The sequence below is a fragment of the Branchiostoma lanceolatum genome, chromosome 11 (genome assembly GCF_035083965.1).
Source record: "Branchiostoma lanceolatum isolate klBraLanc5 chromosome 11, klBraLanc5.hap2, whole genome shotgun sequence".
Classification (NCBI taxonomy): Eukaryota; Metazoa; Chordata; class Leptocardii; order Amphioxiformes; family Branchiostomatidae; genus Branchiostoma; species Branchiostoma lanceolatum.
Genome location: NC_089732.1, coordinates 17140508 through 17167640, shown reverse-complemented (window position 1 = coordinate 17167640; position 27133 = coordinate 17140508). Strand labels below are relative to the sequence as shown.

The window sequence follows — 27133 nt, the reverse complement described above, 5'->3', positions numbered from 1 at the left end:
ATCCTTATCCAGTAGTAGAGTTTGAATTCTCTTTATACCTTATAGCTATTATAGGACCTTTTCAAATGCCACCCCAATATCGTTATTGCTTTACTTTATTAGCCAGAGTGAAAGCTATATACTTGTTCGGGAATCAGAAGAGAGCAGTCTGCAGAAAAATAGAGGAGGGGGCGTTATAATTTCTGTGTCAATCTTAGATTGATAGATCATGTGCTTAAAGGCATGAATATTTCATGTTCTTTGTTTGGTACATAGTAGTTGGTACGTTAACAAGTTTATGTACATCATGCATAGTCTTAATGTTTCTTCTATATTAGAGTGACAGCCTCTTTAGGTCTGTATTCATCTTAGCCGAAAGGCATTCGGGCACTGTTCAGTATACTTTGGAGGGTCGGGAGAAAAACATTCATGAAAAAAAAGAACTACTTTCTGCGTGACTTGACCTGGACTAAACAAAGCGTTCCGCTTTGGTGCAAACATGGAGTCTAGAGCTGATGCATGCTAGCGGGCTATTTATGGGAAGTCCATTCCCATGACCATTGCCAACAGAACGGCTCACAGGCACATCTGACTAACAGGTTTCTGTCCGAACTTAATCTGGGTCAGAAATCGTGTGAATGTATGAAAGAAAAAGGAGAATATTTGTTTCTTATTTCTTGTATCTTGTTTGATTCGATAAAACTTAAAACAAAGGTTTTGTACACCAGTACACTAGTATCAAAATAAAGCAAAAAGTTGCACTACACATTGATTATGACAACAATACAAAGGTAAAGAATTTGGAGCATTATGATTGAGGTTTTGGGATTTAAGATTTCATTTTACACAAAAATTTAAACTCATATTCACAGATATTTCACAAGGGTCTGAAGTGTCTGAAATCTTGTTGTGTAATACTATGAAGATGTCTATGTAGGCTGTACGTTGTAGCTGTAATTGCCCTGAGTACAATTAAATTTGCATAAATCATATACATATACATGTACATCTGTCTTACGTGATTGGTAATGAAATATTGGCAGTGAAAATTGCTTGCAGCTGCTTATCGATTCATTAATGCCAGACACAGACACTGTCTGTCAAGTGATATTGGTCATTAGGAAAATCACACTATATTTTCTATCCTGGTCATTGCAGATAAATGGTATGCGACAATGATAATACAAAGTCTTTTTCGTTATAGAAATCTAGTGTATGGAACAGTTCCGAGTCTGCCAGGACTTAGATTGATACACATGTACTTTGTGCACCTTGATGTAAATACGAATGTCAACTCTATAGATGGGTAGAATGTACCCAACTGTCATTGTTGGTTAAAATTGGTTATATGAAACGATACAAATGATGTAAATATCACAAATAAAACTGTAATAAATGAATTGTTTTTTATTTGCTTCAAAATTGCAATCGATTGTCCTTTATATGTTCTTAAGTTGTGGTCAGATTGTACAGTATACGTACTGCGTTTGTGACAAAAAGACAATGTGTAATATTCAACTTGATAATGCAATGTTAGGTAATTAGTGTAAGATGTTGTCCATTGGAAAGAGTTTCCGTGTACTTGATATTCCAAGAGTTACAATAGTCATCCTGGTTATACGCTAAAATGAGACCATGACTCCTTCATGCGAAAATGTATTCTTCGCTGTGTCTCTCTTCCTATCACAGTGGTTTCCTACTTCAGCAGAGAGGCATACGTCTGCAAAAAGAGACGAATAATATTTAGATTTTCCACAGTTTTCAGATACTTAGCCATCCTAGCCTGGCACAAAACCGTATTTACAGGATGATACTGGATGAGAAAAGCATGGAGATGGATTTAAGGTGGATGATGTCGTTCTTAAAATGGACTGCATTGATATAAGAGGTTACCTTGTAATTTTGACTGATCCGATCCAGGGTTGTCTTCAGCTGCGGGAAAGTTGGCCTGTTCTCAGGGAGGGTTTCCCAGCAGGACTTCATCACATCGTAACTGTAGGGTACAAAATATTTGCATCAACAGGTACATGTAAGCTAGTCACATTGACTAACGTTTATCCACGGTCTGTCCATACAAGGGGAACAGTGCAATACAAGAGTTTTTACCGAATGCATTCATGTTACAAAAACAAAACACAAAAAACAAAGACTGAATACAAGGGCTGTATATAGACGTACACATCCTGAGGACACAGGGCAGGTTTCTCCAGCCTGTAGCCATCTGGCAACAGTTTCATGAGCTCTTTGCCTGTCATCCGACCGTACGGCTTTTTACCTGGAAGACAAGGAAATGACTGTTTACTATAAAAAAATTAGAACACAATTCGTAAACATCGTACATGTGGCTAAACAATATGGAGACATTCGGATAAGGTTTTCAATCACGGAAGGAAAGCTAAATGGTTTACAATAAATCATTGATTTGAAGAATGCAATATCAATTTCATTTTACTTAGTAGCTGATGATATGAGAGATTTAGCCGGAAAACCCTGTATGAAATGTACATGAACATGTTTCCATTAAGCCTCCCCTGCTTAAAGATTGCATCAAACTATATATGGCACTGTTATTTTTGCAGCTCTTACCCATTGTTATGATCTCCCACAAAAGGATTCCAAAGGACCATCTGAAACGTATTGAAAATGTATTTGCTGTCACACGTACACGATATGAATTTGATACTTGACAAATACATATCATAAATGGTCACTTAAATGATGACAGAAGGTGTCTAAAACTGTAATCTATATCTGATACATACACATCACTCTGTGTAGTGTACACGTGGTAGAAAAGGGACTCGTATGCGATCCAACGGACGGGAAGCTGGCTCTGTAAAGGGCACAAATAGTGTTATGGTACGGTCAGGAAAACGACTAATATATATGTCGCTCTACCTTCACCATTTAACTTAACCGGGATCATATAAAGTTTCAAAGAAATGTGAAAAAAAAGGAAATACACCTTTGTGCTCTTGACATACTCAGACTCCTCGTAGATATCACGTGACAACCCAAAGTCTGAGATCTTGGCCGTCAGGTCCTGTCCGAGGAGAACATTCCTGGCGGCAAGGTCTCGGTGGACACACTGGACGGGTAAATGGTGATGTTGTTATGGCATAGTGCAGTGACATAACACGTTCAAAAAAGCAGGAAAACATACAGAATTTCATGAAGAACATCATTTAGCAAGCCTTAGAGGTTAGCTTAGATGATTGTTTTACAACAATGCAGTTGTATAGTATAGTATATTGCAATCATAGGGACTCTCAATGCAGTCGACTCTTCGATGAAGTGCAAGATAAGGTCAAATCTTATTGCTACTCTATGACAATCTAAGGCTTTGATAGGGATTTGCAATCAAAACCAGCAATGTACACCCCTTCGACACTGAAGCATACATTTGTTTACCTGCATGGCAGCCAAATGACTCATCCCGTTGGCGATGTCTATACCGAACATTATGAGTTGGTCCATCGGCAGCTGAATCCCGGTGGCGATGGTTTTGTCGTCTGTCTGGTTCAGCTCCTTTGGACGGTTGTTCTTCAGCCAGTCCTTCAGGCATCCATTGGGGGCGTACTCAACCACAAGTGTCAGTGGGCCTAAAGTTGATTGTTTGATCACATAAATAGGCTGATAGATTGCTTATCGGACAATCATTTTAGATGTTACGTTCATAAGTAGAATTCTTATCTGAAAGAGACATGCATGGTAACAGTATTCAGACAAAACTAACGCTTAGTGGCATTACCTTCTACCGTGCATGCACCAACCAGACTGATGATGTTGTCATGACGACCGACAGTGACCAGAATGTCCAGCTCACCCTTAAGGTCCTCTTTGTCCCTTTCCTCTGCATATGCTGGGAAAATGATACAATTGAAAAAAAGAACGATTTCCCAGAGTCATCAGCTTACTGATACCTTGAAATTGACATGAGCATACTAGCATACCTTTATTGGACTTTCATTAATGTCAGCAGGTCATTTGTGCTTGTGTATTTTTATAAAGCAGAAAATCATCTGAATGGGAAACTACTTATCATCGGGTGGATTATCAAGGCCTCTTTGCTTCCTATGTATGTATTATGTATAATGTATGAAAGGCACCTTTCAGCGTCTTGACAGCCACAGTCTGGGTGACACCTCTTTTCCGCAGCTCCCCCATACGGACCTCCCCAAACTGCCCCTTCCCCAGGATTTTACCAAGCGTCAGACTGGAGCGGGGGATTTCCCAGTCAGAGTGGGCAGGTCTTCTGCTTTCAGTGGAATCCTAGAAGGTGAGGTGATAGTGATTAGATATTCCGGCTAAAGTAAGCAATCGTTTTTTGGTGCATGTATACTTAGTCTAGTAAAGGGCCCATCTGTAACAGGTGAGGTATTTTTCTTGAATGCCATTCTTATTGACAATCTAACCCAAACAATGTCTGTATATGTATGATTATGATAAAAATATGTATGATATGTATGATTATTGCTTACAGAACAATAGATTCAACCTCGGGTGAAAAGCAAGACTAAAGTATTACATTTCTTTTGATGAGCTGAACGAGCCATACCGGATTGTCTTTCAGCTCTTGAAAGGCCTTGTACAGTTTTGCCCTCGGTCCGATCTCAGGGACGAGCTCAGCTAGCATGAAGTAGGTGAGGGACATGGCTCCTTCTCCGTCTACTTTGTGACCTGCAGTTTAGTCATCACATCAAAAAGAAATCACCAGTTATTTCAACCATACACGATTTTTTCAGTTTAATGGAAAGAAGAAAAATGATGCATAAAACTGAACTTACGGTTAAATGCTGCAGCGTACTGCCCAAAGCCCTTGGCCCTTAGAAACTCCACTACATCGTCCACAGTTACAAGGTCTGCGATGCTGTAAATGGTCTGTAGTAGACAATCATAGTAAAGGTAAAGCAGCCATCCTCAATTGCTGTGAAGCATGATGTTTTCTCATTATGGTATAGTTGTTGTGCAATTCGGCTTCGCTACGACTCTCGTTTCCAAGCACCCCAGGTTACCCATACACATAAGTGTGTTGAGTTCTTCTGCTGCAGTAGATTTTTTTCGGATACATTGAGCTTCTCTTGTATAACAAATGACATATCACCAAAATATGCTGAGCACAACACCAAGGCGTCTCGCATTTTTAGAAAGTTAATTACGTTAGGAACAGCCATTAATGAGATACAATCAGTGCATTTGTAAGAATCGTTAAAACTGCATTTGGAAATTTTTCATCTAAAAAAGAAAATTTATAGTTACCGTTTCATAAGGTGAACTGTCTTCATCCAGTGCAGTACATGAAGGATTCTTAGTTGCTTCCTTATTGGGTTGGTCGTCAACTGTGATAGTCTTCAGGCCTATCTGCAGACCTGTAAAGTTCTGGTCGTCGTTGGTCTGTCTCTTCCTTAAACACATCAATGGTTTGCAACAGTCATTGTAATCTCCAAGATCTTCGTTGACGAAATTGTGAAGATTTCATACTGGGTCCATAATCTGACCGCATCGTCCTAAAGGAGCTGTGGTCAGATCTTTGGGTCTTGTCAGAAGACGTCATAAGTTTTTCCCAAAAGATTTGCTTTAAGATCACAGTCATCGTACATAGTGCTTCATCAATGGATTACGCTTTCTGTGAGGCTTTACTTACCTGTAGCATATTATCCCTACTATCACAAAAACGAGCAGTAGCAAGGCAGCTGCACTGCCGCCAGCGATAGAAGCAGTAGCAGGTTTGTCTAAGAGGGAATAATTATATGTTATCATTATGATTTTCAACGGGAAAATAATACACCGCTACTGATAGTACCAACGCAGTATAGCAGTTGTTATAAACAATTATAGTTTATTGTTTTATTACCTGATAATCCCTTTGAATGGAATTCTGCTGTAACATTGTAATACACGTTGATCAACGTTGCTGTTACTAAGAGCTTAGGAGCGGATAATGCTAGAACTTATCATCATGGATTGCACGGTGTATTTTTTAGAAACTGTAGCAGTAGTTGTAAATATCCGATGTTTTGGACAAAATGTTAGTTGTTTTTTTCCTAATTTAAGATATAGGATAACTGAGAATGAAAACAGCTTATATATGCGCATATAATGTATCTATAAAATAATCCACTATAATCACCTTGGTTGACTGTTTCTGTGATCACAGGCTCAATATACCCACTTGTCGTGAACAGCTGAAAATAGAAACCATAATATATATACAGCACTATAGAATATGAACTGTAGTTTTGATACACCCAACAAAGGTCATTTGTTTGAATTGTACATCTAGTAGAGGAAAATAAATTAAATAAGTTCATAAGATGAAACAAAAAATCATTGAAAAACATGTAGAGTGCGTGCACACTTCATAAATGGCTAAATGCACACGTTCAACTACGGTATACATACCCTTTCTGTGCTCCTCTTGCGTATCCTGGAACCAGCATCAGGGTTTACGTAACATCTTACTGCTGCTGTGTATTTCTCCCCTGACAGGAGCTCCTTGTTTCCCGAAATCTTTACCAGTCTGGGATCGGCAAGTTCACTCCGCTCACAGCACCACTGGTGACCACAGGGTCCCCCATTACCGATCTGTACTACAGCAGTGACTTTGTACTGCTCTCTGGTGAAAGAACAATGGAAAATGAAAGTAATGAAAATCACGTGACGTAAATGCAATAAAAGCCCTTCGTGAAATTTTAAAAGAAATATTTACTTTACATTGAGACGTTGAGTAAACTGTCCCAAAACATGCGATGTCGATGCGAACACCATCCCTTTAATAAATATAGAATATATAGTAGCCATCTTGGTTGTTTTAAAAGAAGATCATACGGTGTGATTAGTCCATCCTGGTATATTCTTAGAATGTACGATATTTGGCGATGTCTTGGTTGTATGATGTCATTTTAATTATATTTAAAAATATAAAACAAAAACTTACATTGAAAGTGATAAAGCCACGTAAGGTTGAGTTTTCCAGTCCTCAGGAGCGTCTTCGGTAAACATGACGTCAGGTTCTCCAACTCTTGTTTTCAGGTCAGCAAGGCTCTCGTCTTCATTCATGGTGATGACGATGATTTGGCAACAGCTAAATGATACGAGGAGTGCAAAGACATTGTTTGTGAATGAACGCAATACATTACTTATTAAAGAATGGAGATAAAATAATGTTCCTCATCATAAAAACGATGTTGAACGTACCGTATGGGTCCATTCCTCTCGCTCACTTTCGGGAGGACCATGGGGAAAGATGTATCTGAAGGGTTTGGGGATGGGCCGGTTGGAAGTACAGGAATCGGCGGTGGCTCTAAAAAAGTGACTTCAAATGAAAACTTCGGCATTTCCATGGGTCACAATTATCACTAGCAGATGTGTGATTGACAAAATATATGTGAGGTCAAGTTAGCCCTTTGTTTACTAGAAACGCTTCACAAGCGACGAGGTTTCTCGAATACATCGGATTGAAATATCATGTTGATGTGTATTGGTAGTATGACTATTTCTCACCAACTCTTGACACTTGACAAGTTAACTCTTCCCCCTTGTCTCCCTCGGCACAGGTTTTTGCACGAACTGTGACTCGGACTAGGGAGTTGGCGGGGAGGTCATCCAGTGACTTGGACCACTGGTGTTGATCCAGACCCAACGTGTCAAAGCCAACGCCTGGTTCAGACTCGTCCGGATTATAAAGTGGTGTGTCTGCATATGTCACCTGTGTGGAATAAATCATGCATTAAAATACACGTCAGTCTTCAAACACCTAATTACATAAAAAGAGGAAACTTGGCTCTTGTTATCTTGTATTCGTAATTAATGTGTACTTACCATATACCCTGTCAGCCTCCCTCTGGTTTCTGCAGGAGCTGTCCAGGTTACTCCACATTCACTATTTGTACTTTCTGTTACATCTGCAGCATCTGGACCTAATGAACAACAGAAACATTTAGCGTAGTCAGAAAGGAATATGTTTTAGGTGTCTTGTGTGTACATGTGGACAGCATAACTTTAGAGGCTGTGGATGGATCATTATAATATTTGGTAGGTGTGAGTGAAAAGCATGATGTGACTTGAATAGTTAATAAAGATTGATGTTTTCGATAAAGGTTATGTGCACTTTTACAAGTGAAATCATGAATCATTCATAAATCATGAAATCAGAGATCGTTGATTTTGATTTTGCATGATTTTCATAATAAATAAAATCATACGTACATCCGTCACTAGTGCGGGCCACGTATGGATGGCTCTCATTCCCACGGTAGAAGGTGTTAATGGCTGATACCTGCCAGGTACAATGTGAACGTCACAATGTAGATAATTGATAAGCAGTACATTTCGCATTGTGCCAGTTTCATTCAATACATTCATGTTGAGTACATGCCATTAGTGGATACATCTTTTGAAAGCTTTCTCAGCAATTCTACAGCCGTCCACGTTGCAGTAAGCATCTAATATCTGTAAGCTGGGGGTTGGAGGTAAGAGGATGGTAGGATCTCAGTTTCCACTCACCGTTACAGAGTAGCTGTGAGCGGGCTGCAGGAGTGATGACGTCACCACAGCCGTCAGGTTCTCCTGCTGCAGTCCTGACGTCATGTTCTCCTGGTAGAACGGCTCCCCACCGGTACTGTTGTACAGACTGACTCGGTACGCCTGCAGCTGACCGTGGATGTAGTCAGGGCGCCGCCAGGCTACATGCAGCTGGACCGGCCGAGGGATGTTTGGCGTCCGGCAGTTACAGTCGTGCTGATCTGCAAACGTCTGGATGACTGGGGCCGTTGGGTCTACGGTATATTGGTACATAAGAATGTGTCAGTATAAAAAATTGTTATCCTATTGTTGCTTCTATTACATTAATTAAGACTTGATCTTTTGACGGTCGAGGGGTCCTGGGGCCCTCCAATGATGACGACATTAGCAACAACCATATCGGTACTCCTACGCAAGGTGTAAGCGATACATGTAGTGAATGCAACGACAGTGGTAGCAACGATATGCTTGTAAGCATCGGGTACAGTAGGAGTGCCAATACATCAATGGAAGTCAGAAAACCAGGTAATAAGATTTGCATGGTAGCAGTCTCTCAAGCAACTGGATAGATTTTGGAAACGGTCAAACATTTTAGACAGCTAGCCACTGACGAAATAAAGACAGTCGTTTACTTGAGTTACTGTTACTTTGCGAATCTTTAACCTGAGTCTCTAACCTTCATCGACGTGTTGGAACTCTTACTGTATCGAGTAGTCACAAGCATATCGTTGCATTCTCTATAGCATTCTACTGTATGCGTTTGTATTTGTTTTGTTTTGCTGTGACTAGCAGTTGGTTAACTACTCACAATATTCCGAGGTCCTTGTGCTGGTACAGTTGCTTAAGTCTCCCACTCCTGCGCTTGTTGCCCCGCGCACCCGGAATGTGTAGTTTGTGTATGGGTCGAGGTCTTCTATCACGGTAGTGGCGCTGTCGTTCGTAGTTGTAACCTCTTGAGGCATCTCAGTCTCATTGCATAACTCCGACGCTCCGTATTGAACTGTGTAGCTGATGATCTCACCGTTGGGTTCTATCGGAGGTGCCCAGGTCGACAGGTGGACAGAGCTGTAGGAGCTTAATGCGGCCTGCAAGTTGTCAGGAGGACCCGGAGCTGTGAACAAAGCAGAGAAGATAAATTTGATGAGTTTTTAATTGAGGTAAAAGAAGATCAAAAATAAGAAAGATCGACTTTAAAAAGTATAAAGAACAACAGCAGTCGACCTCTTTGAAACTCAGATTCAAATCAGCCATGACCCGACAAATCCCTTTCTAAGTTGCCTTAACGACTAAATCTGGCAAAAAAAACTCGCCAGTAATCGTGTGGAGGTGTCAGTTTTTAAAGGATGTTTTCAGATTGACAATTGTGGCACTTTGGAAGCCGACCGCGATTAAACCTTTGAAGAAAAGTAAGATCAAATCAAGTCAAATGTAGCAGAAGCTACTTTTTTTCAAACATCCTGTAAAAGCTAACAACTTCCCACATCTCACTGGCGAGTTTGTTTCATTGGATTTAGTCGATAAGGAAACTTAGAAAGCGATTTGTCGGGTCATGGCCGATTCGAATCTGAGTTTCAAAGAGGTCGATTGGTCGGGGTGATGATAAAAGAGCGTACGCGCGTCGGCTGCAGTTCCTGTCCCATTGCCAGGATCGCTCCATCCCAGCGAGTTGTTCACCCGTACTTGGACCTCGTACATGAAGGAGGGTCGTAAGCCATTAATGTAGACATCGCCGTTCACACCAGAAACTCCAGCTGACTCCCAGTCTCCCCAGTCCGCCGTGTCGCTCCGTTTGTACCGTACCTGGGAGTCGATGATGTCGAGGTTACCGGTTACTACCGCTGACCACGTGACGTGTAGGGTTGTTGAGTTCACTGTGGCGACGTTAACTGTTACGTCATCAAGGCGCTCTGCATATAAAGAATAAGAGCGTTTACACGCATATTCGAGTGTGTAGCATGTAAAGTGTTTATGACACCAACATACAACATTTTCTTAGTATCTGTAATATGAATAATATCATTCAATGAATATAGACGTTTAAAACAAATACACACCCCTCTGATGTTTTTTTAACATTGAACCATAATGAACCGTACTTCCAGCTTTTGATTTTTATCTGATATTCCCACCAGGTAATTACATTAATTAGTGACTTCCTCCCGATGACGTCACAAGTGAGTAGTTAAATGAAAACCATTTTACTTTTTGGAGCGTTTATTTTCATGGACCAAGGCTCTCTATTAAACCTTAGACAACCAAAATTGTGAACAATTGTCTACATCTTACACACTGGTATCCGTTTTTATACGATGTATCTAATGGGCCGTGATATCGAATACTACAGTAACTAGAAAGGCTGCCATTTGCCCCTGAGCAAATACAGCATGTTTAGCCATACTCCTCCCCATGCAAGAAGTGTGCTGTCCCAAAATAACACCTGGGTAAATCGAAATATTAACTGTAGTAGAAAGTCAATATCTGTGAGAGCATCATACTTCGCCAATGTCCCTCCCGATGCATAAATTGACTGTTCCAAAATCACCCGTGCAAAACAATTCTCTCTACAAGTTCTGTCAGACCCCAAGAGCTTCTTACTGCAAAGGCTTGCGTGTGTTCCTGCAATATGACCTCAGGTAACCTAAATAGAAATTTAGGCCGGACGAGGCGGCTGGTATAATTTGGCTTGGCCTAGCGAACACAAAGGGATCAAGTTCTCGAACCAACCAATCAGCATCCAGCAAGGCACATGTGCGGGCAGACCAGCGGTTACGTTCTGGTAGCGGGTCACATAAGGAATATGAATTTTGTTAAGTATTTAAATGGGTGAAGTAGGGAAAAAGGTTTTCTGCAAGCTTATACAGTTCATTTCCTTCTTGGGTATAGGCTGCAAGCAGACCAAGGTACGCGTAATGATTGTTTGCAGAATTTTACATGAACTGATTCAATTGGACAGGAATTGGAACTTTTGAACGGACCCAATATCTCAGAGCCGTACAGAATAATGGGTTCAACGCACGTATCTAAGAATTTATTTCTCACAGAAATTGGGGCATCGGCATGGTCTAGAGATTGGTTGATGCGGAACAATTTTTTAGATTTTTCCTGGAGAGATGTTTGTCATTTGCCTTGAATTTGCCGGCAGACTAACGGTTGACAATAATACCTAAGTAACAAGAGGATGTAACTACTTCAACAGGGTTTTTCTGGTATGTAAACAAACGGTATTTTGGAAGATAGCCACTTTAGTGAAAACAATAATTATTCGTGTGACCGCTTGACTCACAGCCATGTATGATCTGTGCGACCGTTGACTGACAGCTCATGTCTATTTATATTGTGCATTGTGCGTCCGTATGACTCACAGGCATTGGCCATGTATGATCTGTGCGACCGTTGACTCACAGCTCATGTCTATATATATTGTGCCTTGTGCGTCCGTATGACTCACAGGCATTGGCCATGTATGATCTGTGCGACCGTTGACTCACAGCTCATGTCTATATATATTGTGCCTTGTGCGTCCGTATGACTCACAGGCATTGGCCATGTATGATCTGTGCGACCCACGGCACGAAATCTGGTATTTAAGCATACTTAAATGCAGCGTAAACGTGACGTTTATTCACTATTTCCGCAACTTAACGACCCCTGTACGTCTGCTAAAATTTTGCATATAAGGTGCCCTTTCCGGAAGTACGTTCAGGTACGTTTCTGCACTTCTTCACGTGTATTTACGTGACTTTTCGACGCGTAAAGGCATCGTTATGGACGATTTTCCGTACGTTCCAACACGGAAAGTGCAAGTTTCTTGAGACCTTTCCGTACCCTTTCGTCCATCTTTATCACCCATTTCCGTCACGATTCTCCCTACGTTTATGTGCCGTTCACACAGCTTAAAAGGTTACCTTAAGTTATACCTTTCCTCGGTATTTCCGTGACCTTTTTACGACCTTAGCGTGCTACAAACGTGGTATCTGCAAGGCGTAAAGGCGTCGTTATGGACAATCCTTCGTACGTTCATGTACGTTTCTGCACTTCTTCTCGTGTATTTACGCGACTACTCGGCGCGTAAAGGCGTCGTTAAGGACAATTTTTTTCCGTCTGTTCAAAGACGGAAAGTGTTAGCTTAGTATGACCTTTCCGTACCCTTTCGTCCATCTTTATCACCCATTTCCGTCACGATTCTCCCTACGTTTATGTGCCGTTCACACAGCTTGAAAGGTTACCTAAAGCTGTACCTTTCCTCGGGCTTTCCGTGACCTTTTTAAGACCTTAACGTGCTACAAACATGGTATCTGCAAGGCGTAAAGGCGTCGTTATGGACAATCTTTACGTACCTTTACGGAAGATCCAACACGGAAAGACATTTCCGTAATCTTTCATCCATCTTTATAATCTATTTCCGTCACGATTTCCCTACGTTTGTGTGCCGTTCACGCAGCCTAAGGACTACCTAAAGCTATACCTTTTCTGGTGTTTTCCGTAGCCTTTTTATGAGCTTAACGTGCTAAAAACACGAGCTTAACGTGCTAAAAACACGAGCTTAACGTGCTAAAACGTAGTCTTTACAATAAGTTTCCTTTTCATTACACAGTATCTAATCTAATCCTTTACGACGACTTAACTTGGTACGGATGGCTTAAACATTCCGAAACCTTACATAGACAGGTAAATATGAATATGAAAGGCAACAGGGCCGATAAAAGTTTAGAACAATTTATTTCAAAGATGATAATACTGCACAAAAACGTGTTACGCCATTATAGCGGGCCCCTCCCCATCTTTACAAATATACACATACAAAATGGAATAAATGATTTCTTACATATGGACTACCAGTTTCATTTAAAAAAAAGTCACCTTATACCATACATTGATAAACTATTCAGGCTATTCCTTACCCCAACTACTGACTATTACAATGTACTTCCAAGTTCCAACCCTAGCTAACTATTACATCGACACCAAAACGTAACCCCTAACACTAACTTTTCTTCCCTCCCGTATCTTATTAGCCTGGATGCCAGATCCCCAAACTCTAAAATATCTTTCGTGACGATAGATATTTCAGAGTTTGGGAGTCTGGCATTCAGGCTAGTATCTTATTAGCCTCTACCAGGCTCCGCGGATCGCTAGGAAAATAGTAGAAATTGGCTAAATAGAGTGAATAGTAATAATACAATCATTTTGGGTTGAATAACACTTACTAGGTACTTGCGGTATCGTCATCAGTCGTTATATTCTAACTTGTACTTGACGCGGTCAACGAGGGATCCGAATCTCACATTGTCGGTAAATTCTCCCTTCACCATTTTGCGCCATTTCCAAGTCCACGATTCCGGTCCCAGTGTTGGGCGAGTCGCCAGGAATAGTTCCGATCAAGACAGGTAGAAAGGTTCCGATTTCACTCACGCCGTTGTTTAACCGTTGTCTCCACTGGTACCGGGTGGATTAGGAGATACAACAAAGTAATGATTTCCCCGTCCCGAATCGCGTGCCCGCATGCCCCGTTCAGCTTCTCCATCCTACTCCGTATCCGTTTCACCAAAATCTCCTTGGTTTCACCTAGGAAGTATAATCCTATGAAACCGCCTTGGTTTCACCAAGTTGTACAGACTGATGTCCTTGTCCCAGCTTTACATTTTTCCGTCCTGGTTCCGGGTGGTAAGAACAACGTCGTGGCCATAACTGGTGGGTTGAAACGACTGAGTTCAAACATCCTTCATGAGCTGTCTTCGCTGTAAAAAAATCTCTGTCTCTGGGATATACGGTTAGTTTGAAAAAGCCACCCTTGTCTGTCATTGGGTAATGCCCTGTCACGTGGCATTCCGCTAGTAAATATGAAGATGTTTCATTACCATCTCAACGTACCGCCCCAGCTTGCTTACGGCTTCACACTGTATAAATCTGCAGTTGAAAAGCAGACGTCCTTGCATTACGCTTTTACCCCGAACACAACAACACTCGTGAGCGACAATACAAAATACTGTTAGTCTAGAAGTTACATGTAGATTATAAAAAGGAAAACTGCGTGAGAACACGCGTTATTTGATGATCTTTGATACAAAACAAGGAACAAAAATACACAAATGTGCCGGTGGCGCTGTCTCGATCCGCGGACTGGGCGAATTTGTGCGGTGGCCATAGACAGTATGCCCGCCGACCTATAGATTAGCAATCCGGGGGAGTTGTTAGCTCAATGTTCCACGTTGTTATCTAAAACTGAGAGCACCGGAAAGGTAGAAATAACGGCTCGCTTTCCGATAGCTTTTCTCTACGTAAACAGAAGAGTGGGTTATGTAAACTGAGCCTATATGTAACGGAAGGATATCGGAAAGGTAAAAATAACTGCGGGGGAAAACGACCGCTTTCCGACAGCTTTTCTCTACCTAAACATAAAAGGGGGGAGGTCTCCCCCCTTCTATGTAAACCGAACCTATATGTAACGGAAGGATATCGGAAAGGTGAAAATAACTGCGTGGGAAAACACCCGCTTTCCGACAGCTTATCTCTACCTAAACATAAAAGGGGGGAGATACCTAAGAATATTACTGTTGTTTTTTGTAAGCTGTAGCATAAACACAGATAAAAGAAGATCAACTCCGACGAAGATAGGTATGGACTATATGTCTAATTTTACTACAAAGTAGACGTACAATGTGCGTGCACATGGTGCGTTGTTTTAAAAAAAAGACTGGAACAGAAATGTCTTAAGTGGGATCGGTGTTAACTGCAAATGGGTGTATCTTAAAGATCGAAGACCGTTTCGGGTATATCAGCTATTCTCCAAGATTTCGGGTATATCAGCTATTCTCCAAAATCAGCCACGCTGCCTGGGTGGTCTTTGTATTGCCGTTGCAATTTGAATAAAATAAATAAAAATCGAGACACTATTAGTCCCCAGGAGAGAATATAACTGCTTCGAAAATATATCGGTTACTGATGTAATATAATGTTTCATCTATACGATGTTTATAAGGATGCTTTAAGTCCATGGAAAGATACGCATTTAATTTATCTTAACGAACGCGAAAAGGTTGCGGAAAGCTCAAATCTTACTTTCAGCGGCACTTACGGCCCCGTAAACTCTGCTGAAATATTTCCCGACCTTTAATTCTTGTTTCCGTCATTCGGAAAGTTTGCTGAAATATTCGATTTCGTGCCGTGACCGTTGACTCACAGCTCATGTCTATATATATTGTGCCTTGTGCGTCCGTATGACTCACAGGCATTGGCCATGTATGATCTGTGCGACCGTTGACTCACAGCTCATGTCTATATATATTGTGCCTTGTGCGTCCGTATGACTCACAGGCATTGGCCATGTATGATCTGTGCGACCGTTGACTCACAGCTCATGTCTATATATATTGTGCCTTGTGCGTCCGTATGACTCACACAGCCGCCAAGCCACACACTGAATAGAACGCGAATCGAACAGTTTTTCTTCGCGAGCATATCAATCCGCCGGTCATATAGCAACGGGTTGATACCCGTTGCTATGGACACCCGGGCCACCATGAAATCTAATCCGACATGTTGACAAGCTTTCCTGCGAAGGGTGTCGACGCCCGCGCGCATGGAACGGACTACTTTCTCTCGCGGAAGGAAAAGAGAAATGCATAGAACTCTCGATGTGGCTTGGCGGCTGACAGGCATTGGCCATGTATGATCTGTAGCAAATGGAACGCGGGGATCCTTAGATAGAACATGGATTCTTTGGCCAGCAGCAAATAGAACATGGAGCGGGGATACCACTTTTGGCCTGTTTTTGGTCTGAAATGGGTCCAAAAGTCGCCAAAATGAAGCATTTTAAAGTGATATGTACGTATGTATGTTTTACATTTTTAGACCCAAGGTCTTATGCTACATGCTTTAGAAAATTACTTTATCTTAGTGATTCTGGCATTCCACATGCGCCTGTTTCTTGCTTGCCTAGCTAAGTGTTCAAAAGGTAAGTGTTCACAATCCATCAGCAGGGAGCCTTCCGGCGGGTTGTCTCCGCCGCACACGTAGGCTTTCAGGGTGCGCCTGACCAGTCTGGAGGGGTCCATGCGGAGAATGTGGCCCAGGTACCGGAGTCTCCTACGGCGGATGGCTGACATCAGGTTGTAGTCTGGGTTTGTTGCTGTGTCCCGAAAGTGTTTCTTAGTGATCACGTGTAGACATCTGCTGTTGAAACCGTTGACCATTCTTGTGACGTCCTGCGTCATGTCCCATGCTTCACAGCTGTGCGTGAGGGTTGAACAGACAGAAGATTTGTACAAACGTATCTTCATTGCATGCGGAAGTCTGTGGTCCCTCCATATATGTTGTAGGGAGCTGAAGCGGGATTGTGCAATGTCCATTCTGTATTTTACATCTACTTTCTGGTCACCATCACATTGCATGCGGCTTCCAAGATAGTCAAATGTGTGGACGTTTTCTAGTTGTTGGCCTTGTAGGGTGACGTGGCCACGTTCCTTTTCCTTGGCAACTCTCTTCTGGCGCTGTACTTCCTTGTCCGCGAGGCTACCGGCACGTGACCGGGTGTTGGCGGTGGAGGGGTGATATAGGCACCAGCGACTCCGGTGAATGGCTAGGCCTCTTTTTGTTGGAAAATCTCTTGTGCAATCTGGGCATTTGTGTTTTAGGTTCAAGGCAGCTACCTCGGCCTCTGTCGTCGTTGATACACGGTCTTTACGGTGTATGTGCATGGCTTTTGTTTTTGGGACTGATATTTCCATGGCAGCATCGTCCCTGGAGCCACTGGCTATTGCAGAAATGCGTTCGGAGGCCTCTTGAACACTTTCGTCCATCAGACCTGCGTCGTCAGCGTACTCCAGACGGCTGATGGTTACTTGGTAAGGTGGGGGGCCGACCGTTACACCGGAGGTGGGACTGTCATGTAGTTCGAAAATACGCATGAGTCCAATGATAAAGGCGACTGGAGAGAATATATCTCCTTGCAGGACACCTCGTGAGATTTCAAACGGCTCGGAGAGCTCTTGGTTTCCGCTAGGGCTTGTTACACGGACGCATCCAGTGGCCACGCCGAATATGGCTTGGATGATTCTGCGCACCTTGAGAGATGCACCAGCTGAACTGAGCGCTTCGTCGAGGAAGAGTTGGCTTTCAGTGTCAAACGCAGCAGCATAATCAATGAAGGTGACAACTGCTGGTTTCGCCGCCCGGAGCAACATATTTATCGTCCACTTCAGGATGCAGACCTTGTCGCGGGTACCCCTTGCAGGTCGGAACCCTGCCTGGCTGTCTGGGATCAGTGGCTCAAGTTGAACATGTAGGCGGCTGGCGATTACAGCAGAGAGGAGTTTGTAGGCATGGCTGAGGAGACAGATCGCCCGGTAGTTACTGAAGTTGTTGCGGTCATTTTTCTTGTAGAGCATGATGAATATGCCTTTCACGAGTTCAGGGGGTACAATTTCAGAATCCCAGATCAGGTGTACTACTCGGAAGAGTTCACGCTTGGCTGCGGATGAGTGCTGATAAGCTTCTATTGGTATTTCGTCATACCCTGGTGCTTTGCCGCTTTTGAGGGCTTTCAAGCACTCTTCAAGTTCACTGTCGCTGAGACGGTCTTCCTGGCTTACCGAAGTCTCACGCTGGCGGTGAGAGTCTGCAGGTGGGGTGGCGAACTTTTGGGCGAGGAAAGTGTTCCATGCAGACAAAAGTTGCTCTGGGGACACAATTGGCTCACCTGCTAAGTCCTTGGATGGCATGGTCACTGTGCTGTTTGTTTTGCCACTGAGTAGCTTGGTTGGGCGAGTGATTTCTCGTGAGTTTCCTGTCTGCTCCGCAACTTCCATGTCTCTGATTATGCTGTCAATGTAGTTACGGTAGTCTTCCCGGGTCGATTGTGAAATCGCTTTAGATGCGTCTTTACGTTCTTGACTGTTCATGTTTGGGAAGTTTGCCTGTCTGTGTGAGTACAGGTCTTTGGTCCTGGTACTGACGAGCCGTTTACGTAATGTTAGTGAGGTACGTTTTGGTAAGACAGCAGATGCTGCCTCAGACACAGACTTCTGGAGGTTTTCCAGCGACTCGGCGGGGTCATCTGGGTTGTACTTTTGGCAAGATATATTGGCACTTACTTTGCTGTCAAAGTTCTGCTTTAACTCGACATCATGTTGGAGGAGGCTGTAATCTGGCAGTTTTGTTGTTTTGTGTTGCATTTTAATTCGTGTTTTCAGCAAGCAGCTGATCATACCATGATCGTAATGCCGTCCCCAGCGTTTGCATGCCATGCCCCATTTCACTTTGCTGTCTTGGATGAAGGTTGCCCGGCGAGACGATATGAGAACGTAGTCGATTTGTGATGGCTTGTACTCCGGGTCTTTTGCAAGGTATGTGGCATTTGACTTGCGTCTACGAGGTTGAAAGAAGGTAGAGACCGCTGTGAGGCTTGTTCTGCGCATCATGTCAAGGAATTGCATGCCCTCTTGGTTCGGATTCTTGTGAACACACCATCGGCCTGTGAGGTTATCGATGTTTCTACCCAGTTTGCAGTTTAGGTCGCCCAGAACGATTATGCAGTCATTTGAGTTCACTCTTCTAATTAGATTTTCGAGCTGACCGAGTGTGTCTTCTGCAAATGGTTTCTTCCCCCGCATTTTCTGCGGCATGTACACTCCTATGACGAATAAGTCACAAGGCGAGGCCCTGATTTTTACGAATGCAATCCTAGAACCACACGTACCTTTGTGCATAACGCACTTTGCTGTTTTGTCTGATAGTAGAATGGCGACTCCAGAGTAAGGGTCATCAGGTGGAGCCGGGTCGGCTGTGATGAAGTTACGATTGTTTGTCAACAAACCTTTGTCATGTGTTTCGGTGAGGGCCAGTATGTCGTAACCACATTCTTGGCATAGATCCCGCATTGTGTGGGTCAGACCACCGCAATTCCAGGTGCCAATCTTGAGTTGATTACCGAGTGGTAGCTTGCTTCTGTGGGGAGGGGAGTCTGTAAGCATATCTTCGCAGCCTGTACCGTGTCGGATTGTATCCGCACGCACCGCTGAAGCCACTCCGCGGCGAGAAGGTGAAGCCATAGTTGAGTTCGCGCCAGTTTGGGCCGATGGTTGCCCCTAACGTTGGCTTTATCGCCGTTGCCAGATGGTCGAGTCCTCAGCGATGGCGTCGCCCACCTTCCGTACCAAACACGTTTGAAGATTTTAAAGTGATGAACACCAGAATTGTGATTAAAATCCTGTAGGGGCATGTTCAAGGCGCCCTTGTACCGAATATCAGGTCATTTGCTAGTAAAACCAGGCCACAGGAGACCAAAATGTAATTTTCGCCTAAAAATGCCCCAAAAAAACTCCATGAAAATGATTTTCAGGCCTGTTTCAAAACAAAAAATGAAAAAATCGCATGAGGGTATTTGCCTTCTTTACCTCCATGTTAAATTTCAGGTCGGTTGATTAAAAAATGGCAGAGTTGAATCAATTTGAAGATTTGGCAGAAGAAGAAGGAGAAGAAGAAGAAAAAGAAGAACGTGAAGAAAAACAATAAGTTGAGCCATACTAGGTATGGCTAAACATAACAAGATGACATACCCTGGTTACAGTAGGCACCATGCCATCCATCTGCACATGCGCAGATGTAAAGTCCTGAATCTGCCGGTCCGGAGGTTAGGATTCCGCCATTCTGACACGGCTTGAATGATGATGCTGTGAGGCAGAAGTAGGGTGATTTACTAATTGTCATGCTCTTTTCAACCTCAATAGAAGTGCAAAATTTACTGTTTTATTTTGCCTCAACATAATTTCCGTGCCACGATGGGCCTATGGCGGCAAAACATCATCAAGGGCAGAAAAGGACGCAATACATAAAATTATGCAGAAATCATTCTTTCTTGCACATTTCCTTCCTTCAAAATAATGTTAAAGGCAGAAAAGTAAGCAATTCAAGTCATTTTACTATGAGGCTATCCTAATGACCTTTGCCTAAAATTAGGCTATGGAGCAAATGAAGCCCAAAGTAATGAATTTTACACGAACCAGGAAAATTGTCGGGTCTGATCATCATGGTTGCTGTTTTCAAAGAATATCTGTAACCCTTCCAAGAGTGCCAGACGATTCCATCTGCCAGACTACAGGACGGTGGAGCAGGTACCGAACAGCCGGTCAGATACTGTCCGTTCAACATGGCCAGGCCACAGCTTTGAGGATTCCACCATCCACCTTGTCCGTACAATGCTGTACAATGAGCGCTGTTGATGTCGTTATCTTGATCTTTTGTGGAAAACTTCACGTTGTTAATTTTCTGACTCCCTCTCGATGGATCCAAGTCGTTACCCGCAGTACTAGTACTGTTGTATCCAGTGACTGTTGCCGTGTATTTGCTGTCGGCATCTCCTACAGAAAACGTGCTGTACCGCGCAAACCGGCTATTCATTTCCCAGTCTTCCAAGTACACGTACAGTTCGTTTTGTTTCTGTGTTGTTAGACTGTGTATGTTCTCCAATCCCAGCCAGCATTCTTCACTAGGATTGCCGAACCCCTGCTCGTACTCAGTCCAAGTCTTGTCAAACGGCACCGACCCGTCCTGCCGCCGCTGTATGACCGTCCACCCACCGCCATCAGTGTCCATGTCACAGTAGGCTTGCAATGGTTGGGGATGAATAGTAGTGTAAACATGACTGTACTGAATCCCAAGGGCGAACACGTCAGTACAGTCTCGGGGCGCTAGAATGTCTGAAAAGAAGCGACGTTTGGATGAATTGACTTCCCGGCGCCTGCACTACTATTTTAAAATGAATGCTATGTGCAACAGCTGTATATGATTTTAAACAAGAGAACATACGTGTACGATTTAACGTCCAAGTTACAAGGACACACGCCAACTTGTGATATTTAACAAACATGTTTGAAAATGTAGCGGGGGATGAGCAGAGATCTAGAATTCATCGTTAACCACAAGAATAATCAAAAAGATGCATTCACCGGTACCTTGCATCTGGTAATAATTTCGATCAGGCCAACTGTCCCACTCTGAGCCGGGAGACACCGCCCTGTCCTTGTCACTACTACTGAGCCAACACCGTGCACTGCCGCCCTCTGGCGATCCCGCGGGGCGATGGTTGAAGGACAGACATGGCGGGTTGACGCCGTCGTAACTGCCGTAACCTTGCAGACAGCGGCGGGCACACTCGTCTACGTCTGTGTCGTTGTACGCTATTATGTGGTCAGAAGAATCACCAAAGAAGCAGCCTTCCTCCTCGGTAAAGAGATCCTCGTACGAGACAGTCGCTAAAGCAGAAATGCTATTATCATTCCAATACAAACATAACTTGCAAAAAGTAAGGCCAAACCTTAGGTGACAGTATTTGCCATTGCATTGGTTATCAATATAACCACAAAGGTTTTTACAACCACGTCCGCATGCATTGTGTATATGTACCATAAGCACAGCAGTTGTTATTTCAATACCTGTAGGGATTTGACACGAGTCCCCTGTCCATAAGTCATGACAATCCCCAGTACATGCTCCAGTTGTCTTGTTACAGGCAGCTGGTCCGTTTGCACAGTGACAGGTGCTCGTACAGCCTGGTCCGAACTCACCGGGCATACAGGCTGAAAAGGTAACAGGAAGAAAATCGCAGACATACATGTTATGGCAATCTCTCCAATTACGGCTAGGGCTCATGGATAAGTGTGCGATGTATAGTAGAGAATGTGTGAATCACCTGTTTGACAGTTGTTTCCCTTCCACCCAGCCTCACACCCTCCACTAGAGCACACTCCAGTCCGGATGTCACACACGGAATCTCCGCTCGCACAGTGACAGGTGCCGGTACAGTCGGGTCCGAACTCGCCCTGTGAGCACACTATAAATGAAACGTTAAGGAAGCACATTAAACATGTAACGTTATTCATATATGAAAACATATAAAATCAATCCCTCCCTTTCACTTACTGCCAAAATACAAAGTGTTCACATGACAACACATATCTGAATCACCTGTCTGACAGTTGTTTCCCTCCCACCCAGCCTCACACCCTCCACTAGAGCAGACTCCAGTCATGACGTCACACACGGAATCTCCGTCCGTACAGTGACATGTACCGGTACAGTCGGGTCCGAACTCACCGGGCGTACAGGCTGGAGAAAAGAACAATATTAAAGAAAGTAAACGCCTGTAGAATAACAATACATTACTCGATATATGCAAGGCATGCAGATACACCACGAAGAAGACAACGAAGAACAATCACTTTCTTAACAGCAGACTCTTTCTATCCAGTCTCATATACTCTACAAGAGCAATCTCCGGCTTGGAAGCCACACGCCAACTCTCCGCAGTTGAAAGTTATGCAGCGTTATCCGGTGTGATCCTCAGTCTGTGCAAGCTGGCAGGTATTGCCAGCGGGAACAGTAATACTGATACGCCTTACGAAAGTTCGAAAGCTCAGTGGTATCGTTCAAGTTGTGTGTGATGGCTTACCAGTTTGACAATAATTCCCTTTCCATCCGGCCTCACACCCTCCACCAGAACAGACTCCAGTCCGGACGTCACACACGAAATCTCCGCTCGCACAGTGACAGGTGCCGGTACAGTCGGGTCCGAACTCACCGTTTGTGCACGCTGAAGTTAAGAATAAATCAGGAAAAGTCAGACTTGCAGAATAAAAATACATTGATTGTTCTACATATGGACGGCTACCTCACGCATGAGACCACGAAGTATAATCACCTGTCTGACAGTCGTTTCCCTTCCACCCAGCCTCACACCTTCCACTAGAGCAAACTCCAGTCATGACGTCACACACGGAACCTCCACTCGCACAGTGACAGGTACCGGTACAGTCGGGTCCGAACTCACCATAGTAGCACACTACAATAAGAATTAGAAACATATCATTCATGTATTCACATTACAAAGCGTTTAGCCTGAAACACTTTCTTTCACTAATGGTTGTTAAACAAATTGTCAAAATGACTCCACTTATCTGACCTGTCTGACAGTTGCTTCCCTTCCACCCAGCCTCACACCCTCCACTAGAGCAGACTCCAGTCATGACGTCACACACAGAACCTCCACTCGCACAGTGACAGGTACCGGTACAGTCGGGTCCGAACTCACCAGAGTAGCACACTACAATAACAATTAGAAACATATCATTCATGTATTCACATTACAAAGCGTTTAGCCTGAAACGCTTTATTTCATTAATGGTCATTAAACAAACTGTCAACATGACTCCTCTTATCTGACCTGTCTGACAGTTGCTTCCCTTCCACCCCGCCTCACACCCTCCACTAGAGCAGACTCCAGTCATGACGTCACACACAGAACCTCCACTCGCACAGTGACAGGTACCGGTACAGTCGGGTCCGAACTCACCAGAGTAGCACACTACAATAACAATTAGAAACATATCATGCATGTATTCACATTACAAACCGTTTAGCCTGAAACACTTTCTTTCACTAATGGTCGTTAAACAAATTGTCAAAATGACTCCACTTATCTGACCTGTCTGACAGTTGCTTCCCTTCCACCCAGCCTCACACCCTCCACTAGAGCAGACTCCAGTCATGACGTCACACACGGAACCTCCGCTCGCACAGTGACAGGTTTGGGTGCACCCAGCTCCGTACAAGCCGTCTGAACAAACTGAAACAGGAAGTATACAGAGTTGTGTAATACATTTCGGAATGAATCGGTAAGTATGAAAGGTCAAGTATCAATTTTCAAATATTATTGTATATGCATTTCGTTTTGGATATACTCAATTGGACACGTTTTACTTTTCATTGGTATCTGATACTTCTGGCATGTGAGTGTAAAATTGTCCGCTATTGGCTTTTGGTCCAACTTTTGTTACGTTTCATAACAATACTCACCCGTATTACACTCTATCCCCATGAGTCCAGGAGCACAGGAGCAGCCGTACGGGTCCATCACACACAGCAGCTGGCCTGTACAGTCTCCACCCTCACACTCTCTCGTGCAGCTCGTACCGATCTTGTTGTTAGCACAGGCTGGAAAAAAAGAAGAAGTGCGGAACATATTTCTAGATCTGTTGATTTGTAAGCATGTAACGTTAGGGAACTTCCAGTGAGTAACTTTGTCTTACCACTTTCACAGTTGTGTCCATAGAAGCCCGGAGGGCAGACACATTCCCCCGTGTTGTCGTCACACACACCGCCGTTATAGCACACAGGACAGTCTCCAGTGCAGGAGGGCGGACCCCACTTGTTCTCAGCACAATCTGCCGCACAGAATACGTAAAGCATCAGGGACATGCGTTTTTTTCACCTGTGTGTGGGCGATTTTTAGCACCGATGAAAGTACCAGTGAGTGGATAGCGTTCAGCATAATGAGTCGAGCAGTATATAAATGGTCAGGACTCATGGTTTGTTAAGTGTGAATCCGCGATTAACAATAAACATTACACGACATGATACAGGAATTGCGCCTAGTGTTACTATCACTATGAAAATTAAGCTGAAACCCTTGTGTATCAGATTTTCTTAACTTAGCTGACTCTACCAGCACAAGTTGCCTCTCTAAATGTAGGAAATATCGTTTCAGCGGGTCAAGATTTCAAAATTTTCTCCGACGTTAGCATACTCCCGGACCGCCGTAGGATTGTTGTGGCGCCGGCGTATATGTATCTATATATTTATTTATTTCTGTTTTCTTTATCCAGGGTGGACGCACTCAGTACTAAACGCACTGCTTTTCAGGCGTGCCCTGCACAGAATAACATTAACAGACTGAAATAACATAACAAGGAAATAACTTAAAATAATGAACAGAAAGTAACCAAAAATATATATATATACAAAACCGAGCGTCGAATCCAAATCATAATCCTTAAATCAGAGTTGATATGACAGGCCGGGTCTGGAGGTCAGAGGTCAGCAATACTGTCTTACTTGCTTTTAAAAGTTTGGCCCGGCGTAGCCGCTCTAACTGTGGCCGGCAACTCATTCCAGGCAAATGCACCCCTGTATGCAAATTTTCTCCTGACAGATTCTAGTCTGACTTTCGGGAGTTGCAAAGATAAGTTTGAATTATGTCTTGTTACATAAGTGTGAGATGTTCTGTCAAATATATGTAGGTATTCTGGCACTTGTTGGTGAATAGATTTAAAGACATGTCGGGACGGCGTCGCCCCCTAAAGTTCAAGCTAAAACCCTTCTGTATTTGTTTAATCTATCGCATATTTCAATTTTTAAATATTTTCAATGTCGCGCTCTGGCAGAAAAATCATATGTCGGGAGGGCGTCGTCCCCCGAAATTGAAGCTGAAACCCTTCTGTATTTTTTTTTTTTACATAGAGATGTCATTGAACTAAGATTACTTTACCATCAAAATTTATCCCTCAGAAATCAAGAAATAGCAAATGGGTCAAGAATTTTAAATCTTCCCGTGGGAGCGTGTCGTGCCTCTAGCGAAAACATATGTCGGGAGGGCGCCGTTCCCCCAAAACCAAGCTGACACCCTTCTGTATTTCTTTTTACAAATAGAGATGTCATTAAACTTAGCTTACTCTTCCTGCAAAATTAGCCCCTCAGAATGTAGGAAATAGCATTTCAGAGGGTTTAGATTTCGAGGGAGCATAGGCGCGACGCCTCGCGCCTTCGGCGCTCGTCATAGCGAATATTTCATCTCAATTATCTTGGCCCCCCATTCAAAATTTCGTGCCGCCGCCTCTGTATTAGTAATGTAACTTTGACTTTGTAGATTACCCTGTATTCACATGAAGATAACACACCTCTGACAATGAGCCTCATGATTCCCTGTTTTCTCTCAGTATCCCCCTGATAGTAGCACTCATAGATCCCCTCATCTGAAGACTGGACACTGGCTATGGTGAGGTTGAGTCCGTTCTGTCCAGTCAGGACAGTCCCCCCGACCCCGCCCTTCCTCCACTCCAGGGTACCGGTTCTACTGGACTTCTGCACCATCTGTATGGTCACGGGGTCGCCTGTGTTGGCCGTTACTGTGAAGGTCACGGGCCAGATATCGGCTGCAAGAATTATGTAAGGAATATACATTGATATACTTTGCACAATCTGAAGGCTGGTGGCTCAAATGAATTCCAAGCAAAATAAAGGAATATTCAAATATATTTAGCAGCGAGTTGTGTACTCACCCTGTGACTTCATTTTGAAGGTGATGGCCTTCTCGGTCTGACTTCCGTCGCTTACTTGACAGGAGAAAGCTCCAACCCGGAAGTCTCCAGCGTTATCAAAGATTCTCACACTCTTGCCTCCAGTTACACTATCACTGTATCTTTGTCTTGTAAATCCCGTTCCTGATCCAGTGTTGACCACTACACCAAAATAGTACCCGTTCTGGTTGATGAGACTACCCGTGTAGTAACAGTACAGCCAGGTATCCGCTGACTCCTCAAAGAACGGGTACTTACTGACAATGGTCACGTCTACTAAACCTGTAGATGAAAATAGACGTGGAAGTGCTATGTCAATCTTTGAAAAAAGAATTGAAGAAGAAATTAGCATTGAACAGTAACCTATACCCACTGCGCACTTCTTGGATCATCCATATGCGTTATGGGGTCCACGCCGAAGTCGCGCAACAGATCCTGACCAGTCCCGTTACTTTAACATGTTATCATAGAGGGTGGGTGGGTGGGGAAAACAGTTCGCGCCG

At 43.4% G+C, this 27133-nt stretch overlaps 4 protein-coding genes across 6 annotated transcripts in view; all 4 read right to left on the bottom strand.

Annotated features, from left to right (window-relative positions):
• LOC136444200 (receptor-type tyrosine-protein phosphatase S-like) overlaps positions 1–21180 on the bottom strand; it is a 65089-nt gene extending 43909 nt beyond the window's left edge. The window contains exons 1-10 of one of the 3 annotated variants that reach the window (XM_066441696.1): positions 20502–21180; positions 20058–20171; positions 10116–10409; positions 9311–9613; positions 8485–8756; positions 8188–8257; positions 7801–7898; positions 7483–7687; positions 7177–7282; positions 6917–7063 (exon numbers count right to left, since the gene is read on the bottom strand). In XM_066441696.1, the coding sequence (XP_066297793.1) occupies positions 6917–7063; positions 7177–7282; positions 7483–7687; positions 7801–7898; positions 8188–8257; positions 8485–8756; positions 9311–9613; positions 10116–10409; positions 20058–20171; positions 20502–21093 (2201 nt within the window). In that variant the 5' untranslated portion in view covers positions 21094–21180. The remainder of the gene's footprint in view (positions 1–6916; positions 7064–7176; positions 7283–7482; positions 7688–7800; positions 7899–8187; positions 8258–8484; positions 8757–9310; positions 9614–10115; positions 10410–20057; positions 20172–20501) is intronic. The other 2 variants (XM_066441697.1, XM_066441698.1) reach the window with 2 other exon arrangements.
• LOC136445008 (fibroblast growth factor receptor 3-like) lies at positions 1090–6747 on the bottom strand. The gene is made up of 16 exons (XM_066442838.1): positions 6728–6747; positions 6382–6595; positions 6110–6164; positions 5624–5711; positions 5239–5383; positions 4767–4860; positions 4538–4659; positions 4089–4251; positions 3731–3841; positions 3391–3581; positions 2945–3067; positions 2742–2812; positions 2566–2606; positions 2158–2254; positions 1873–1972; positions 1090–1699 (listed from the first exon to the last, which is right to left on the bottom strand). The coding sequence occupies exons 1-16, from the start codon at positions 6745–6747 to the stop codon at positions 1676–1678; spliced, it is 1659 nt and encodes a 552-aa protein (XP_066298935.1). The 3' UTR covers positions 1090–1675.
• A 219-nt stretch (positions 21181–21399) lies between the features above and the next one.
• On the bottom strand, positions 21400–23261 carry LOC136444334 (multiple epidermal growth factor-like domains protein 11). Its single transcript, XM_066441843.1, has 6 exons — positions 23198–23261; positions 22949–23089; positions 22465–22605; positions 22190–22330; positions 21933–22076; positions 21400–21752 (listed from the first exon to the last, which is right to left on the bottom strand). The coding sequence occupies exons 1-6, from the start codon at positions 23259–23261 to the stop codon at positions 21400–21402; spliced, it is 984 nt and encodes a 327-aa protein (XP_066297940.1).
• Positions 23262–23911: 650 nt separating this feature from the next.
• Positions 23912–26481, bottom strand: LOC136444333 (angiopoietin-1 receptor-like). The gene is made up of 5 exons (XM_066441842.1): positions 26232–26481; positions 24585–24719; positions 24352–24489; positions 23981–24121; positions 23912–23934 (listed from the first exon to the last, which is right to left on the bottom strand). Exons 1-5 carry the CDS (start codon positions 26422–26424, stop codon positions 23912–23914), a joined length of 630 nt encoding a protein of 209 aa, XP_066297939.1. The 5' UTR covers positions 26425–26481.
• Between the last annotated feature and the right edge of the window lie 652 nt (positions 26482–27133).

What these genes read in the sequence shown, in the direction of transcription:
- LOC136444333 (XM_066441842.1), bottom strand. Translation starts at nt 26,424, where the DNA reads ATGGTGCAGAAGTCCAGTAGAACCGGTACCCTGGAGTGGAGGAAGGGC. An exon ending in CATGAGGCTCATTGTCAGAG is followed by an intron (nt 24,720 to 26,231) that starts GTGTGTTATCTT and finishes TCTGTGCGGCAG; the next exon opens with ATTGTGCTGAGAACAAGTGG. An exon ending in TGGACACAACTGTGAAAGTG is followed by an intron (nt 24,490 to 24,584) that starts GTAAGACAAAGT and finishes CTTTTTTTCCAG; the next exon opens with CCTGTGCTAACAACAAGATC.
- LOC136445008 (XM_066442838.1), bottom strand. Translation starts at nt 6,747, where the DNA reads ATGGTGTTCGCATCGACATC. An exon ending in CACAGAAACAGTCAACCAAG is followed by an intron (nt 5,712 to 6,109) that starts GTGATTATAGTG and finishes ATTCCCTCTTAG; the next exon opens with ACAAACCTGCTACTGCTTCT. An exon ending in GGCTGTCAAGACGCTGAAAG is followed by an intron (nt 3,842 to 4,088) that starts GTGCCTTTCATA and finishes TCATTTTCCCAG; the next exon opens with CATATGCAGAGGAAAGGGAC.
- LOC136444334 (XM_066441843.1), bottom strand. Translation starts at nt 23,261, where the DNA reads ATGACTGGAGTTTGCTCTAGTGGAAGGTGTGAGGCTGGGTGGAAGGGA. An exon ending in GGGAAACGACTGTCAGACAG is followed by an intron (nt 23,090 to 23,197) that starts GTGATTATACTT and finishes TCTTAACTTCAG; the next exon opens with CGTGCACAAACGGTGAGTTC. An exon ending in CTCGTGTCAAATCCCTACAG is followed by an intron (nt 21,753 to 21,932) that starts GTATTGAAATAA and finishes TTTCTGCTTTAG; the next exon opens with CGACTGTCTCGTACGAGGAT.